The 18690-nt window shown below is 42.6% G+C and overlaps 1 protein-coding gene across 2 annotated transcripts in view; it reads left to right on the top strand.

Moving 5' to 3' along the window:
• The first annotated feature begins 10844 nt into the window (after window positions 1–10844).
• Window positions 10845–18690, top strand: part of LOC109902399 (low-density lipoprotein receptor-related protein 8) — a 36898-nt gene continuing 29052 nt past the window's right edge. The window contains exons 1-6 of one of the 2 annotated variants that reach the window (XM_020498713.2): window positions 10845–11128; window positions 12732–12857; window positions 13302–13418; window positions 14357–14728; window positions 15543–15662; window positions 15972–16097. In XM_020498713.2, coding sequence (XP_020354302.1) covers window positions 11068–11128; window positions 12732–12857; window positions 13302–13418; window positions 14357–14728; window positions 15543–15662; window positions 15972–16097 — 922 coding nt within the window. In that variant the 5' untranslated portion in view covers window positions 10845–11067. The remainder of the gene's footprint in view (window positions 11129–12731; window positions 12858–13301; window positions 13419–14356; window positions 14729–15542; window positions 15663–15971; window positions 16098–18690) is intronic. The other variant, XM_020498714.2, reaches the window with a different exon arrangement.

Genomic DNA, 18690 nt, shown 5'->3' with positions numbered 1-18690 from the left:
GAAAAGTTTTATTACCAATTATTCATAGAATTAGCATATTTTGTTTGCCAGTCAATCATAGTTTTGGGTACCTGATTAATATCCCCAAAGTAGTTCATCAACCAAGCCCCACTGCTTCTTGACACAATGCCCACTTAACCTGGAAGCCAGCCGCACCAATGTGTCGGAGGAAACAATGTGCACCTGGTGACCGTGTCACTGTGATGGCCTGCCACGAGTCGCTAGCGCGTGATGAGACGTGGACATCCCTGCCGGCCAAACCCTCCCCTAACCCGGACGACGCTGGGCCAATTGTGCGCCGCCCCATGGGCCTCCTGGTCGCAGCCAGCTGTGACAGAGCCTGGACTCAAACCCAGAATCTCTAGTCGCACAGCTAGCACTGCGATGCAGTGCCTTAGACCACTACACCACTTGGAGGCCCATCACAAAGTGCTTCTATAGAAACCCAGCCCAAAACCCCCAAAAGAAAGCAATGCAGATGTAGAATGCAATGCTTAATTTTCATATTTCGTTTCCTCATTACTCCTCGTGTTTTCGACGTCAAACACGGTGGGCGGGGTTTTGATAACGTGAGGCAGAAGAGGTTGCCTGATCTTGCTAGCTATGCTCAGACAGAAATACCGGTACTGTTCATTGCATCCACATTAATGTAAAAGTGTTTAGAAAACAACATATTCTTATTTACAATAAAATGACGTGTACATAGTGTCCCCCCCCCCCCCTTTTTGTACAAAGTGCTGTAATTTCTAAATGGTTCACCTGATATGAATGAAAGTACTGCACTTTAACATCATTGTTTGATTTCAAATCCAAACTTTTGGAGTATATGCTTCTGTCACAATAATTGCGGCGGGCACTGTATATATTTTTTTACACAGTGACTGTGAGAGATAAAGGACCAGTTTAGCCATTAGTCTTTGAGTTAGTGGGATAGTATTTACAAAAACTGGTTGTCATATATGTAGTGGTAGTTAAGTGTTTGGCCAGTAACCGAAAGGGCGTTAGTTTGCTCAGGGATTCGAACCATGTGAAAAATCCTCCTGTGCCCAAACTGATCCTTTAAGTCACTCTAGATAAGAGCATCTGCTGAAATGTAAAAGTAACTAAGTGAAAATACTTAAGTACTAAAGTAGTTTTTTGGGGTATCTGTACTTTACTAAACTCAGCAAAAAAAAGAAACATCCCTTTTTCAGGACCCGGTCTTTCAAAGATAATTGGTAAAAATCCAAATAACTTCACAGCTCTTCATTGTAAAGGGTTTTAACACTGTTTCCCATGCTTGTTCAATGACCCATAAACAATTAATGAACCTGTGGGAAGGTCGTTAAGACAATAAGTATACAGACGGTAGGCAATTAAGGTCACATTTATGAAAACTTAGGACACTAAAGAGGACTTTCTACTGACTGGTTTTTCTACTGAAAAACACCAAAAGAAAGAAGCCCAGGGTCCCTGCTCATCTGTGTGAATGTGCCTTAGGCATGTACAAGGAGGCATGAGAACTGCAGATGTGGCCAGGGCAATAAATTGCAATGTCCGTACAGTGAGACGCCTAAGACAGCGCTATAGGGAGACAGGACAGACTGCTGATCGTCCTTGCAGTGGCAGACCACGTGTAACAACACCTGCACAGGATCGGTATATCCGAACATCACACCTGTGGGACAAGTACAGGATGCGAACAACAACCGCCCGAGTTACACGAGTCGCAGTTTTGTCTCACATGGGGTGATGGTCGGATTTGCGTTTATCGTCGAAGGAATGAACGTTACACAGAGGCCTGTACTCTGGAGCGGGATCGAGGTGGAGGTTCTGTCATGGTCTGGGGAGGTGTGTCCCATAATCATCGGACTGAGCTTGTTGTCATTGCAGGCAATCTTAACGCTTTGCGTTACAGGGAAGACCTCCTCCCTCATGTGGTACCCTTCCTGCAGGCTCATCCTGACATGCAATACCACCAGCCATACTGCTTGTTCTGTGTGTGATTTCCTGCAGGACAGGAATGTCAGTGTTCTGCCATGGCCAGCAAAGAGCCCAGATCTCAATCCCATTGAGCACACCTGTGACCTGTTGGATCGGAGGGTGAGGGCTAGGGCCATTCCCCCCCCAGAAATGTCCAGGAACTTACCTTGGTGGAAGAGTGGGGTAAAATCTCACAGCAAGAACTGGCAAATCTGGTGCAGTCCATGAGGAGAAGATGCACTGCAGTACTTAATGCAGCTGGTGGTCACAACAGACACTGACTGTTACTTTTGATTTTGACTTTGACCCCCCCTTTGTTTAGGGACACATTATTCCATTTCTGTTAGTCACGTCTGTGGAACTTGCTCAGTTTCTCAGTTGTTGAATCTTATGTTCATACAAATATTTACACATGTTAAGTTTGCTGAAAATAAACGCAGTTGACAGTGAGAGGACGTTTCTTTTTTTTGACCACTTTTACTCAACTACATTCCTAAGCAAAATATGTACCTTTTACTCCCATACATTTTCCCTGACACCCAAAAGTACTCGTTACATTTCAAATGCGAAGCAGGACCGCAATATGGTCTAATTCATACACCTAACAATATAATTGTATTTTCATCACTACTGTCTTTGATCTGACGGACGTCACTTTTTGAGCCGAGTTCGCCATGGGCTTTGAACGGGGCGCCCGGCTCACACCTGGGAGGCAGCCCAGTTATCAAAACAATCACTTTTCACCCACTGTAATCGCCACCCACCCGAGCCAGCTTAATCGAATCCCCTCATTGTAATATCGCTGTAACCCTCAGCGACAGGAATAGGCGTATAGCCGGTTGAGAGAGCACTTGAGGACTGCATCCCAATTCTCCACCCTTCTCTTATGGTGTGCACTTGCAAACTCCTCCATCATGGAAGTATGCACGTGCACACGTCAGGAGAAGGGAGGAGAATCGGGACACCGCTCGGCAACATGACAGTAACTCTGCAAGTCCAACTCATTTGAGTACTGCCTATGACAGGGATCAACTAGATTCAGCCGCGGTCAGCGGGCCGGAACATACACTGAACAAAAATATAAAAGCAACATGCGACAGTTTCAGCAATTTTTTTTTTTATCAGTCAATTTAAATAAATTCATTGGGCCCTAATCTATGGATTTCACATGACTACAAAGGGGCGCAGCCATGGGGGGGCCTGAGAAGGCACAGACCCACCCACTGGAGAGCCAGGCCCAGCCAATCAGAATGAGGATTTCCCCACAAAAGGGATTTATTACAGACAAATACTCCTCAGTTTCATCAGCTGTCCGGGAGCCTGGTCACAGATGATCCCGCAGGTGAAGAAGCCGGATGTGGAGGTCCTGGGCTGGCGTGGTTACACTTGGTCTGCGGTTGTGAGGTTGGTTGAACTTACTGCCAAATTATCTAAAATGACGTTTCTTGATATGCCACACCTGTCTGGTGGATGGATTATCTTGGCAAAGTAGAAATGCTCACTAACAGGGATGTAAACACATTTGTGTACAACATTTGACAGGAATAAGCTTTTTGTGTGTATGGAAAATTTCTGGGAACTTTTATTTAATCTCATGAAACATGGGACCAACAGTTTACATGTTGCATTTATATTTTTGTTAATTATAAAAACTAAATTCTTCTACCTACTGTACTGGAGTGTGAGGCCAGTCATGGCCTAACTACAATACATTCTCCATTACTCCTGTTCCTCTAAGAAAGTGAAATAGAGCCCTAGACACCACTTCCCTCCCTTTCCCTCCCCCACTACACCACCCAAACCCCAACCCCCTCCAGCCTCTCTAACCCTTTCACACAATCTCTCCCTATCTACACCATACAGTTCACAATATATCAACACATGCTCCACCGTTTCCTCCATTAAATATTAATCACACAGACCTGTTTCATGTCTCTCTGTCATCTACAATGTGGCATCCAACCACCTTCTGCTTGATTGTCCACCCGTACGCCTTCTGCTTATCCCCTCCTCGCTCCCAGCCTCCCCCAGTTGCCGTGACCACAGGAGGTCCTTCTGAACTCCCTTTTATCCTTGCCCAGTGCGCTAATGCAAGTTTGTCCCGCCTTGTCCTCAGTGGCAGTTCCACACTATCCACCTGCAATGCCTCAACAGGTGTCATCTTGAAGGCACCCACACACACAATCTCAGGGCCCTTGACTGTATCCACCTCAGGCACTGTAGTGCAGTTTTGGCTGCCGATCCATTTATAAAGCACCCATAATCCAAAAATGACCTGATCAATGCCTGGTACATACAGCATACCACGTTTGTCTATCTGACCCCCAATCATATCCTGCCACTGCCCTCATGAGGGTCAGCACCTCCCTACACTTAATTTCAATATACTCAACATGTCTCTTCCACATAAGCCTCTCATCAAACCACATACCTTTTTTTGTTCTTGAATGACTTAAATAAAATAAAAAATATTTAAAGTCATGAACTCACTAAATATTTAAACTCACAACCTATATCCTGGCAGTATTCGAAGCCTGCCTAACATCTTTAACCTTCCTCCTAGAAAACACCATGAAGCAGGACTTGGCCCCAGACATCCTAAACCCCCATGTTAGAGACCAATCTTCCACAACTCCCACAGCTTCTTGAATCTTCCTCATCGCATATTTCACATTCCCACCTCTCTTCCATACAGCCTCATCATCGTCATACAAGGCCACACCCACTCCCTGTCCCACCTCCTTAAATACTGTATATCATCAGGGTGAACAATACGGACTAACCACACTTCCCTGAGGAGTAGCATTGTCCACTTCAAACTGCTTTGATAATTCTGATCTAACAAGAAGTACATGATCCAGATATATAGACATCCCGCAATGCACTCAACTTGATCAACAAACCTTCCCTCCATGTGGTATAGTAAGCTTTCTCAATGTCAAAATACACAACACTCATCACATATTTGATTGTCAGGGCCCAGTACCTCCCCAGATTTCATTATGGGAATTAAAACCACCACACAATATTACCTTCTTACCCCTACACGTTCTATCAAGATTTGCAGGGGTTATAGAAATGAACTAAAACAATGTTACCCCTGTTCCTACATATTTCTATTCCCACACATTCCAATTCCTGTATATCCAATACTCTGTACCCCATTCCATCTTTAACGAACATAGCACAATACCCACCCCGAACCCTCCATTCTATATCACCGTACCGAACTGAAACCTGGAATCAGCTCCAGTTGAGGTTTGAGCCATGACTCTTAGACACATACTACATCTGGCACTACATCCATGTCATATACAAACTTCTTAAATTCCTGCCTGATAGCTATTAAGCTTCTAGTGTTCCATTGAAGGGCGGCAGAAAAACCCCATACTAAATATGATGTTCTAATACTTCATTGAAGAATCCCTACTATTGACTGACCAATCACCAACTAAGGGGCATAGACTTCTGTTCCGAATTTCGGCTTGCCTCACAAAAACAAATGTGTGCCCGACCAGCCGGAAAACCCCTCACCGAAGTCTTAAACGAAAAAAAAATATGTCGTAATATACAATGTATGCACGAAGTCTGTCAAACTGTTTAGGCTGGGAAGTATGCGGACCCTTTAGACAGAGAAAATATGCCCAACACGGCGGGAATATCTGTCTCCCCCCAGAAGGTGACGTTTTTTTGTTGTTGTTATTTTGCGCAACAAGCATGGCGTTTTTGTATGGAGGTCAATGAGAGTGTCGAATTTGGTCAACAAAATAATACATTACTTATTTACTATTTGAGGTTTATTTGATTTAATAGAAGTTTCGTAATGCTTAAGTTGTTACGAGTGTACTGATATAATTAGGACACATGACATTCCGGCAACTTTGAGAAAACAGTTTTTGTATCGGAGTTGTCCCGAAATGTCTGCATATTCACGCCATTAGGCTAGTAGCATAGCATCTCTCTCCATTGAATACAGCTGTTGACGTCAACAACCGTCATCGAATATTCAAAATGGATTACAATAACAATAGAACACCACATGCACTGGGGTAGAGAATAATCAACAGTGTTGCTGTGGACACTGGATAATCTAACACACACACACCTGTTTGATCTTGCTGTGATACTGTAGGCCTATTTGTTACTTTCTGAGTCAATTCAGGTAGCATCCAATGTCCTGTGTTTGTGTTACCATGGCAGCCAGCATTGTAGATCATCAGTGTCTGTGGATCCTTTCCCCTTAAATGCATTTTTAATGTCAGCCATGCCCAACTTTTCAAAGAAACACAATTTATTTAAATGTCAGTTGTCCAACTGCACGTATTCAACTGAAACGTGTCTTCCGCATTTAACCCAACCCCGCTGAACCAGGGGTGTAATAACGAATGCGTGTTACCATTTTATTTTTATTTTTTTTATTTTTTTTTCACCTTTATTTAACCAGGTAGGCTAGTTGAGAACAAGTTCTCATTTGCAACTGCGACCTGGCCAAGATAAAGCATAGCAGTGTGAGCATACAACAAAGAGTTACACATGGAGTAAACAATTAACAAGTCAATAACACAGTAGAAAACAAAGGGGGGGTCTATATACAATGTGTGCAAAAGGCATGAGGAGGTAGGCAAATAATTACAATTTTGCAGATTAACACTGGAGTGATAAAAGATCAGATGGTCATGTAAAGGGAGAGATATTGGTGTGCAGAAGAGCAGAAAAGTAAATAAATAAAACCAGTATGGGGATGAGGTAGGTGAAAAGGGTGGGCTATTTACCAATAGACTATGTACAGCTGCAGCGATCGGTTAGCTGCTCAGATAGCTGATGTTTGAAGTTGGTGAGGGAGATAAAAGTCTCCAACTTCAGCGATTTTTGCAATTCGTTCCAGTCACAGGCAGCAGAGTACTGGAACGAAAGGCGGCCAAATGAGGTGTTGGCTTTAGGGATGATCAGTGAGATACACCTGCTGGAGCGCGTGCTACGGATGGGTGTTGCCATCGTGACCAGTGAGCTGAGATAAGGCGGAGCTTTACCTAGCATAGACTTGTAGATGACCTGGAGCCAGTGGGTCTGGCGACGAATATGTAGCGAGGGCCAGCCGACTAGAGCATACAAGTCGCAGTGGTGGGTGGTATAAGGTGCTTTAGTGACAAAACGGATGGCACTGTGATAGACTGCATCCAGTTTGCTGAGTAGAGTGTTGGAAGCCATTTTGTAGATGACATCGCCGAAGTCGAGGATCGGTAGGATAGTCAGTTTTACTAGGGTAAGCTTGGCGGCTTGAGTGAAGGAGGCTTTGTTGCGGAATAGAAAGCCGACTCTTGATTTGATTTTCGATTGGAGATGTTTGATATGAGTCTGGAAGGAGAGTTTGCAGTCTAGCCAGACACCTAGGTACTTATAGACGTCCACATATTCTAGGTCGGAACCATCCAGGGTGGTGATGCTAGTCGGGCATGCGGGTGCAGGCAGCGACCGGTTGAAAAGCATGCATTTGGTTTTACTAGCGTTTAAGAGCAGTTGGAGGCCACGGAAGGAGTGTTGTATGGCATTGAAGCTTGTTTGGAGGTTAGATAGCACAGTGTCCAAAGACGGGCCGAAAGTATATAGAATGGTGTCGTCTGCGTAGAGGTGGATCAGGGAATCGCCCGCAGCAAGAGCAACATCATTGATATACACATGCTTGTTACAAGTTAGTGTCAGCATCACAACACATGATATTTCAGCCTGCACAAACCACGTAATAGGTGTTAGCCAATTGAAAACCGACCACCTCATTGACACATCTGCAATAAATATCTGGAGTCTGATGCCCAGGCCCAATGGCACAAACAGTTCACATAAAAAAATACTTTAAATTGTTCAATCATTTAACAATGTATTTGACAATGGGTCAATTACTTTAACCATCAATGAAACATGTTTATACACATTAATAAGCAGTTATAGTCAAAATTGTGAGAGTCATTCGTGCTTGTGAAATTGTAAGCCTATTAAGCTTGGTTGAATAACGGTTGATAAATGCACTTAAAATGGTCATAAAACAAACTCTTCCATGTTGAGGAAGATTCTCACTTTTGGATGGGATGCTTTGGTGCAATTATTTATTTATCCAAGGAATTAAGGCATCATGTCAAGATCTCCCCATCTACACAATACGCTCGAAATAACGATGATGTGCAAAATCCATAAAAGATTGCCCTGAAATAAACAAAGTGTTGTAGGTCAAAGACGTCAGCATAGGATAGAGAAAGTACGATTTACATACAATTGTTTTTCTTTTTTGGAATCATGAATTCTGCTGGACGATTTAGCATAGGTAGTTAACTAGCCTAGTGTTGGTTAGCTAGCTAGCTAGCCGGCCTAGTGTTGGTTAGCTAGCTAACTGTAGCTAGCTAGCAAACGTTAGCTGGTGTTTTTGTTGGGTCTACCAACTAGGCTAGCTACCTAGCTAGTGAACATCTACATAATAGGCTTTCCATGCAATATGAGTTTTTGGGGAATAGTTAGCACGCTAGCTAGCTATTTGTCTAACCTTAACTAGCTAGCTAGCTACCTAAAGCTGGCAAATGATGAGCTAGCCTATAGGGAGGAGGTCAGAGACCTGGTCGTGTGGTGCCAGGACAGCAACCTCTCGCTCAACGTGATCAAGACAAAATAGATGATTGTGGGCTACAGGGAAAGGAGGACCGAGCATGCCTCCATTCTCATCGTGCTACGGGTGGGTGCTGCTATCGTGACCAGTGAGCTGAGATAAGGTGGGGCTTTACCTAGCAAAGACTTATAGATGACCTGGAGCCAGTGGGTTTGGCGACGAATATGAAGCGAGGGCCAGTCAACGAGAGCATACAGATCGCAGTGGTGGGTAGTATATGGGGATTTGGTGACTAAACGGATGGCACTGTGATAGACTGCATCCAATTTTTTGAGTAGAGTGTTGGAGGCTATTTTGTAAATGACATCGCCGAAGTCAAGGATTGGTAGGATAGTCAGTTTTACGAGGGTATGTTTGGCAGCGTGAGTGAAGGATGCTTTGTTGTGAAATAGGAAGCATTCTACATTTAATTTTGGATTGGTCCAAACACACTAAGACAGTCGTGAAGAGGGCACGACAAAACATATTCCCCCTCAGGAGACTGAAAAGTTTTGGCATGGGTTCTCAGATCCTCAAAAGGTTCTACAGCTGCCCCATCGAGACTGGTTACATCACTGCCTGGTATGGCAACTGCTCGGCCTCCGACCGCAAAGCACTACAGAGGGTAATGTGTATGGCCCAGTACATCACTGGGGCCAAGCTTCCTGCCATCCAGGAGCTCTGTACCAGGCGGTGTCAGAGGAAGACCCTAAAAACTGTCAAAGACTCCAGCCACCCTAGTCATAGACTGTTCTCTCTGCTACCTCACGGCAAGTGGTACCGGAGTGCCAAGTCGAACTCCAAAAGGCTTCTTAACAGCTTCTACCCCCAAGCCATAAGACTCCTGAACAGCTAATCAAAGGGCTACCCAGACCCCTATTTTACGCTGCTGCTACTCTCTGTTTACGCTGCTGCTACTCTCTCGGATGACACCCATATGGTAAACCCCAGTCAGGGAGGTAAATTTAGTGGAAATTTGCCCATTTGTTACACCTCTAATAAGACTGCAATTACCACCAGTTACATGTTATTACACTGTAACTGAGTTATTACATCTAACTACTTGTTAGTTAATTACACTGTAATAAGGACCCCTTTAAATGAAATGTTACCGAAAATCCTAACAAATCAGGTAAAGAGCACCATGTGATGCAGAAACATATGTGGGAACTCCTTCAAGAGTGTTGGAAAAGCATTCCAGGTGAAGCTGGTTGAGAGAATGCCAAGAGTGTGCAAAGCTGTCATCAAAGCAAAGGGTGGCTACTTTGAAGAATATAAAATCTATTTAGATTTGTTTAACACTTTTTTGGTTACGGCATGATTCCAAGTGTTATTTCATAGTTTTGATGTCTTCACTATTATTATACAATGTAGAAAATAGTAAAAATAAAGAAAAACTCTTGAATGAGTAGGTGTGTCCAAACTTTTGACTGGTACTGTATAAACATAAATTTTTGTTGTTGCTTAACAGGTGGGGCTCAAAACAGGAACGAAAGGTCTGTTTTGTCAACGAACTCAGTGTATTCCAAACACGGGTTGCAACCATGATCCCAATAATTTAGGTAGCCTAGTAAATTATTCACCCTTCTGGTATGTTCTATTGCGAACTGCATGAGACTGGTATGTTCTATTGCGAACTGCATTAACCTACTGACAATTATTATTATTATTATTTTTACTTATTAGGTCAAATACGAAATTAATTGCAATACAAAGCCTGAAATATATTAGCATAACTAGCCTACAAAGAACCACGGTGGACCCAAGGTAAATTGAGAGGCTTTCTCTTCATGATAAAGCGTGTCCCACCCAGTGCAACATGCCCACCTCTGCTCACTGGGGCGTGGTTTACCGAGCGCTCTCTGAAATAAACGCTCTTAACGCAGTATTCCAACAGATTGAGTGATCTGCACATAACCTGCACTATCCCGACTCACTAGATCCGCATTTAAAGTGGCAAATGCACAATTAAAGGGGAATAACACTCAAGTCAAAATGTGTTTGTTTTCTTCCAGACCTAAACATGTTTTTCCTCTGATATGATTTAAGCATTGACATGGACTCAGAACCTCAAATGTCGTTGTTTCTCTATTAACAACTATTTTAAAACCAGGGAAAATGAAACTGAGAACATAACGTGGGAAAACATAAAAAATCATTTGGGGAGAAAATCCACAGATTTATGTCAAGGACAGTTTCATAAACTGCGGTATTTCCCCTGAAGCAGGTCCTTGCTCCTTCACTGACCATTTATATATTGGCTGGCTACGTTCGGCAATGCATGGCAGTGGTAAGCTATTTACGTTACTGCATGCGACTCAACACCAAGAAAGGGTTTCAGCTTCACAGACGTGTTCAGTTCAGATTTCGAACACATCGCAACACAACCGTTTTTAACGCTGCTCGTCTTATTATCTCCCGCAACATTACGTCATTCGCATGCGCCTCTGCCTGCAGACAACGAAGGACAGAGCATGGGATATCTTAGTAGAATACTTCTTCTTACTCAGTTGCTAACCTTACATCATATTTGGGGTAAGATAAACTTGCCAGTTACATATTTGCACGTGTTTTATTGGTATTTGTCATTTTGCGTTGGGGGCGCGTGTAACGTTTCCTCGGCTTGTGTAAAGAGATGCACAATATTTCCATCGCCTGATTCGCAGCTGTTTTATGACGTGTAGCCCACATTTCTTACATATCTGCACTTGATAGCGCATGTTATGAAAATACTTGCTTTAAAATGTTTATCGAGTTGCTACTGCACCTTTTGAGACTACCCCAAATCGATGTAATTAATTCAAAGTTTCTGTAGACACTTTTCACATCTCTCTTGCTGTAAGAGTGGGTATAGCCAAAGCTCTCGAAAAACCTTCTCTATGCAGGGTTTTCAGCAGTTAGCTTCGCCCAAGGCTGGCTCCGTGTGAACTACAATTAAGAAATTTAAGGATCGGCCCCTTTTTTAAATGTACATTTTCGTCTAAAATGACACACCCAAATCTAACTACCTGTAGCTCAGGCCCTGAAGCAAGGATATGCATTTTCTTTGTACCATTTGAAAGGAAACACTCTGACGTTTGTGGAAATGTGAAAGCAATGTAGGAGAATATAACACATTAGATCTGGTAAAAGATAATAGAAAGACAAAACCAACTGCTTTTTTTGTACCATCTTTGAAATGCAAGAGAAAGTCCATAATGCATTTTTCCAGCCAACATGCAATTTAGATATTGGCCACTAGATGACAGCAGTGTATGTGCAATGTTTTAGTCTGATCCAATGAACCATTGTATTTCTGTTCAAAATGTTGTATCAAGACTGCCCAAATGTGCCTAATTTGTTTATTAATAACTTTTCATGTTCAAAACTGTGCACTCTCCTCCTACAAAAGCATGGTGTTCTTTCACTGTAATAGCTACTGTAAATTGGACAGTGTGGTTAGATTAACAAGAATTTAAGCTTTCTGCCAATATCATATGTCTATGTCCTAGGAAATGTTCTTGTTACTTACAACCTCATGCTAATCACATTAGCCTACGTTAGCTCAACTGTCCCGCAGTGGACCCACCAATCCTGAAGAAGTTTAAGAGTGTTTTAACGTTTAGAAACGTCAATAATCATCACATGCAAAACTGTTTTCAAAACATGGCCGATATCTTTCATGTCAGTGAGGAATAATATTTAAAATAAAAAATCTATACTTAATGTAGCAGATTTGCACAGATCCATTATGCAGTGTGTGCATCCAGTCTGCGAACTACACTTCCTCTCCAGCTACACTTAAATACAGGGGTTTGGAGCATGCTAATTAGCACAGGTGGTCGCTTCTGTTTTCTGTAAACGAGCACTGTAAAATGGCCGTGTGAGAACACTAATCCTAACCCTATAAAGGTGTGTAGTAGTTTAACATTTTTGTTTTTTGAAAATGATTTATTGCTGATATCAAAGATCCGTCCCTTATGTTTCCAAAACCGTATCGCAAGCGATGCATGTTAGCATTTAGAGCAAGCGTTGGGACTCTTAACCAAAGTCTCCAGAAAGAAGATACATTAATCAATAATCGCTAAAGGTAGTTATCGTCTATGAATGGGCTTGGGTAGTTTATAAGAAAATTCCAAATTCATCTCTCCATTTGTAGGCATTATAGGGAACACCCTGCCGACCTGTGAACAGTCCCAGTTCAAGTGCAGAAACGGGAAGTGCATTCCCGGCCTCTGGGTGTGTGACATAGACTGTGAGGATGGCAGTGATGAACTCGGCTGCAGTGAGTGACAGTGGAGGGGTTTTCCCTGGTCAAAGTCCAGTGGATCATAGAGAGGCTGAATTCCCCAGTACAGAGGGATGTACCTGTACTAACTTGAGAGTATCCAGTAGCAGGGATGTCAGAGTCCAAAGTCTTTGATTTAGCTGATTTTCATACTTGGCCATATCAGTTGTGAAATTGGATCTGTTTGACCATACTGTAGTATGTACATCTGTGTTATCATTGTGTACTCTGGGTTGTGTTCACTAGACACCAAATATAAGAAAAGTATCAAATGGGGAGCGACTGTTTGAACATGTCCTATAAGAAATGTTGTTTTTGCTCCAGTGCACTATGAATATGATCCAGATCACATGTACGTAAAATGTATTGATATAAGGGATTAATTGCATATAACAATTTTGTCATTTGTGAAAAGAGAATTTCATTTTGGCTGTGTTTCAGGGGAGCAGACCTGCCCGGGGTTTCTGTGTAAAGATGGAGGCTGCATTGCCCAGAGTGTTCTCTGTGACAACACTCCGGACTGCCGTGACGGCTCTGACGAGTTAGAAGACACCTGTGGTAAGAGCTATGGGAAAGATGATACCTGCCATGTGGTTGGGCTCAAGTAACACATGGAACAAATTGCTCTGAACGTCAGTGTGTGAAGTGCACATTTCTTTATCCATCCGATTTCCTCACAGCCTCTTTCATAATCCTAAACACAATGGGCCACATTCACTAAGCCTTTGCACAAATGCAAACTTTGCTTAAAGCGGCAATCAGCAGTTGAAGCAATAACAAATTTAACTCCCCACCCGTTTCTGTAAAAAGTTGAGGGATAGGGCTGGAGAAATGTAACCACTTTCAAATTCTATGGATGCAAGGACTGACCATCCAGGATTTAAAATATATCGTTTTAACCATGTTTTGAGGCTATATAGGGTTTGTTTACATCTACTTTGTTTACAAACATTGGAGTGAATCTAGCTTATATTTTGGGGTACGTCAGTTGAACAAAGCTCAGGAGGCATTTAAGTTATATTCTTCAATAACCAATGGGTGCATTTCTTTAATTCAGTAGTCCAACAATGGATGAAGCAACTGCAGATTGCCCCTTTAAATTCCAGAGGGATTAAAGCATAACAGTAACCAGCAAATCCAGGTTTACAGAATAAAAAGACCTAAACAGCAATAAGTAAAGCTGAGCTGTGTTTGTACACCAATGACCGAATGTGTAAGGGCAGTGTGCAATATGTATGTGGTCGTACGAGACGTGTAGAATATGTATGACTCAGGTAACGTACAATGTATGCATTATGTTATTGAGTGTGTAATGTACAGTCATTTTTTTCTTAGACAATTTCCCCCTTTAGGACATTTTTAAGGTTCATTCTATCCTAGTTTACTATAATAATAATAATAGGTGCAAACTTTGCATTTAAAAGCTTAGGAATTATACCCCTTTATTGAAAGTATATGACCACTAATTCCTCTCTATGGGCTCTCATCTTTCCCAGGTTTGCGCCACTGTAAGAAGGATGAGTTTGCCTGCAACAGTAGTCGATGTGTATCCCTCCGCTTCCGTTGTGATGGCACTGACGACTGTGGCGACGGCAGTGACGAGGCCTCCTGTCAGAACTGTACAGCCGACTTCTTCCTCTGTGAGAGGACAGGGAGCTGCGTTGCCAGGGCCAAGCTGTGCGACGGCCGGCCCGATTGCCCTGACGGGCAGGACGAGGGCGCTGGCACTTGTCCCTCCGGCCAGCACCCTGCCCCTCACACCTGCTCAATCTCTGAGTTCAGTTGTGGGGACGGCCAGTGTATGCCTCACTCCTGGAGATGTGACCACTCGCCTGACTGTGCTGACGCGAGGGATGAGGATGACTGTGGTGAGAGAGAACGTTTGTCACTTTTTCACATTACATCTAGATCTTTAGGCAGAAAATGGAAGAGTATGGACTGAAACGCGGACCACTTGGACTTGTCTAATTTGAACACAACCATGCACGGCTGTTCTCATCTTTATAGACGAGCAGAGGGTAAAATAGCTTAATCCTCTCAAGTTGCAGCCTACTTTAGGGCCCTATAAACTCTGTGATGCGGACAGAATCACGGAATCCAAACAGAATTCAACTATATTGAAAAATGTATTGGCCCTAAGAATGTAATGCTATTGATATTCTATAACTAAGGGCCTATGTTCCGGACACAGACTAAGTCTAGCACTCGACTGAAAAGCACTTTCAATTTTCTACTGAACATGCTTTTTAGTCCAGGAGTAGGCTTAATGTTGCTCCAAGAAACTGGCAAAACATTCTGGAATTTTATATAATATATTTTGGATCTGTGCACTAAAACTAGCTTTGTTTCGTATCCTGTAATTGATTCCCTGATAGCCTATATAGTGTCACATTGTTTGGATAGGTAATGTCCCTTATCACAATGATATCTTTGTGTCTATGCCTTCTGTTTTGTTTGGCATGGTACACCATGTTTGGCTAAAATATTGACATTTTAAAGGCACACAGTATTGGTTGACTTATTTGAATGATGCAGGCACATTACGTAAGAAATGACAATGGGAAAATGTTCTCCAACTTGTTTCCGACTATGCTACTGAATGATTATGCAATGTTCCATTGAACTGTCTTGGTCCTGTATTCACTCTTCCCTGTCACTGACCCTGTATCTCTCTCTGTGTAGATCAGGATGAGTGTCTGGTGAACAATGGTGGCTGTTCTCACCTGTGTGTGGACCAGCCGATGGGCTTCCTCTGTGACTGCCCTGCTGGTATGAGGCTGGTGCATGACTCCCAGTGTGAGGGTGAGTGGCCTCTTTTGAGAGACATTGATAGGGCCAAGATTTTTATGGACCGTGTCATGCGAGACCAACAGTCAGTCCCAGGTCATGTGGTCAGGAAAACTAATAGCCCAAGTCTTTGGTCACACCAGCACACAACAATGAATCTGTGATAATTGGTTGATTTGATGACTCAAATTAAATTTCTGGTAGATTCCAATTCAGAGTATGTGACAGAACACCAATGAAACGCAATGAGAGTGAAAAGTGAATGTTTTCCAGTCAGAAATATCCTCTTGAAATAATGAAGAAATACCCCCTTTTTTTTCTCAGAAATTGACATGTGTCTCGACTCTGACGTCTGCAATCAGCTATGTGTACATGTCAACGGGACTTTCTCCTGCGACTGCCATGAGGGCTACCTGATGAGCCCAAGGACAGGGGAGTGTAAGGCTAAAGGTGAGGGCAAAATACAGCAAGTTACTGATAGCATATGTTTGCTCACAACGTTTGGAATTTTGTTCACACTGATATGATTGACGTGACTACTTTAAGTTCTGAGATAGTTGAAACGTCAAATGCGTAGGGCAGATAACATTTTTTACAAAATGCCACTGTTTTGGTTGTAAAATGTATTATAAGAATATGAATAACAGAGTACACCCACACATACACACACACAATGGTATGCTTTTTTTTCACCAGGATTTAGGTACATTAAATGTTCGAATATTTTCCTGTCACAATGTAAGCCAGCGCAATTCTTTATCAACCCACCCGCCCAAGGTGGGGGAATTTGCACCACTTGACAGCTGGCTTTACCTGACAGGATTTTCTATGAATGTCAATGATTTACTACAAGTATCTCAATACAAACCTGACCTTCTAAATGTGTGCGGGATAGAGACTTGAACAAGTTTTTTTTGTTGAGCGAACAGCATTTTATTTTTGTGATCATCAGAGTAATTCATTAATGATAGAGCTTTCTGTTGCTCTAATCTAGTGAATAGGGAGAATAATGACATATTTACAGCCAGTATTCGAATCCAAATGTATTCATGGGAAGGTTGCACCTCCGTCACTCGGCCGCATCACGCCATTGTTATGAACGTTCTAAAGACATCTCAGCCATAGTGACTCCCGAAAGTCGTGCCCAGTCATAACGGGGGCTGCTGATTGCTTTGTGTAGATTACACTATATTGTCTTGATAATCTGATGATGTTGCTAAAGTAGGCAGATCATTTGTAGGAAGCAACTTTGTCATCATCATTATGATTTTGTCAAATTTACTTTAGACAGATGGTAATGTCGCCATCCCTACTGCCCGATGTGTGGAATTTGCACCACTTGACAGTTTCTATACAGGATTTTATATGAATGTCAATGACTTACAAGTATCTCAACACATACCTGACCTGCTGAATGTGTTCGGGACAGGGGGCTTGAGCAAACATCTTTTTTGTTGTTGTGATCATCAGAGTAATTAATGATGGAGCTTTTCATTGCTCTAGTGCAGTGGTTCCCAAACTTTTATAGTCCTGTACCCCTTCAAACATTCAACCTCCAGCTGCGTACCCCCTCTAGCACCAGGGCCAGCGCACTCTCAAATGTTGTTTTTTGCCATCATTGTAAGCCTGCCACACACACACACTATACGCTACATGTATTAAACATAAGAATGAGTGTGAGTTTTTGTCACAACCCGGCTCGTGGAAAGTAACAAAGAGATCTTATAGGACCAGGGCACAAATAATAATAATCTATAATTGTCCTCTTTATTTAGTTATTTTACATATAAAACATTATTTGGTCATCGAAAATTGTGAATAACTCACCAGAGGTTAATGAGAAGGGTGTGCTTGAAAGGATGCACATAACTCTGCAACGTTGGGTTGTATTGGAGAGAGTCTGTCTTAAATAATTTTCCACACACAGTCTGTGCCTGTATTTAGTTTTCATGCTCGTGAGGGCAGAGATTCCACTTGCACATCGGTACGTGGTTTCAAAGGGCAATAGTGTCTTAACAGCACGGTTTGCCAAGGCAGGATACTCTGAGCGCAGCCCAATCCAGAAATTTGTCAGTGGCTTCTGATTAAATAAAATGTTCACTGAACCTCTTGTTGCAATTCCAATGAGGCTCTCTTGTTCAGATATCGGTAAGTGGACTGGAGGCAGGGCAGGAAAGGGATAATGAATCCAGTTGTTTGTGTGATTTGTTTCGGGAAAGTACCTGTGTAATTGCGCACCCAACTCACTCAGGTGCTTCACTATATCACAAGTTCATTTGCACACAAAAAACCATACAATGATGGAAAAACCTGTGTGTTGTCCTTGTTAATGCAGACAGAAGAGCTCCAACTTCTTAATCATGGCCTAAATGTTGTCCCTGTAATCCTAGATTCAGATCATTCAGGCGAGGAAAACATCACCCAGATAGGCCAGTCGTGTGAGAAACTCGTCATCATGCATGCGGTCAGACAAGTGACAATTATGGTCATTAAAGAACTTTAAGCTCGTCTCTCAATTTAAAAAGTCTCAATACTTTGCCCCTTGATAACCAGCACACTTATGTATGTTTTAAAAGCGTTACATGGTCACTGCCCATATCATTACAGAGTGCAGAAACACACGAGAGTTCAGGGGCCTTGCTTTAACAAAGTTAAACATTTTCACTGTAGTGTCAACGTCTTTCAAGCTGTCAGGCATTCCCTTGGCAGCAAGAGCTGCTTGCACGCGCGTTACTACTCCACTCTCTCCCTGTCATGGCTTTTGCACCATCAGTACAGATACCAACAGCAGCTACGTTTGGCCACATACGGACCGTTAGTGGAATTCAAATCAAATCAAACTTTATTCGTCACATGCGCCGAATACAACAAGTGTAGACTTTACCTTGAAATGCTTACATACAAGCCCTTAACCAACAGTGCAGTTCAAGAATAAGAAAATATTTACCAAGTAGACTAAAATAAAAAGTAACACAATAAGAATAACAATAACGAGGCTACATACAGGGGGCACCGGTACTGAGTCAGTGTGCGGGGGTACAGG

Source organism: Oncorhynchus kisutch, linkage group LG13 (genome assembly GCF_002021735.2).
Source record: "Oncorhynchus kisutch isolate 150728-3 linkage group LG13, Okis_V2, whole genome shotgun sequence".
Classification (NCBI taxonomy): Eukaryota; Metazoa; Chordata; class Actinopteri; order Salmoniformes; family Salmonidae; genus Oncorhynchus; species Oncorhynchus kisutch.
The sequence above is the reverse complement of the archived record's forward strand: the minus strand, read 5'-3'. Positions and strand labels throughout refer to the sequence as shown.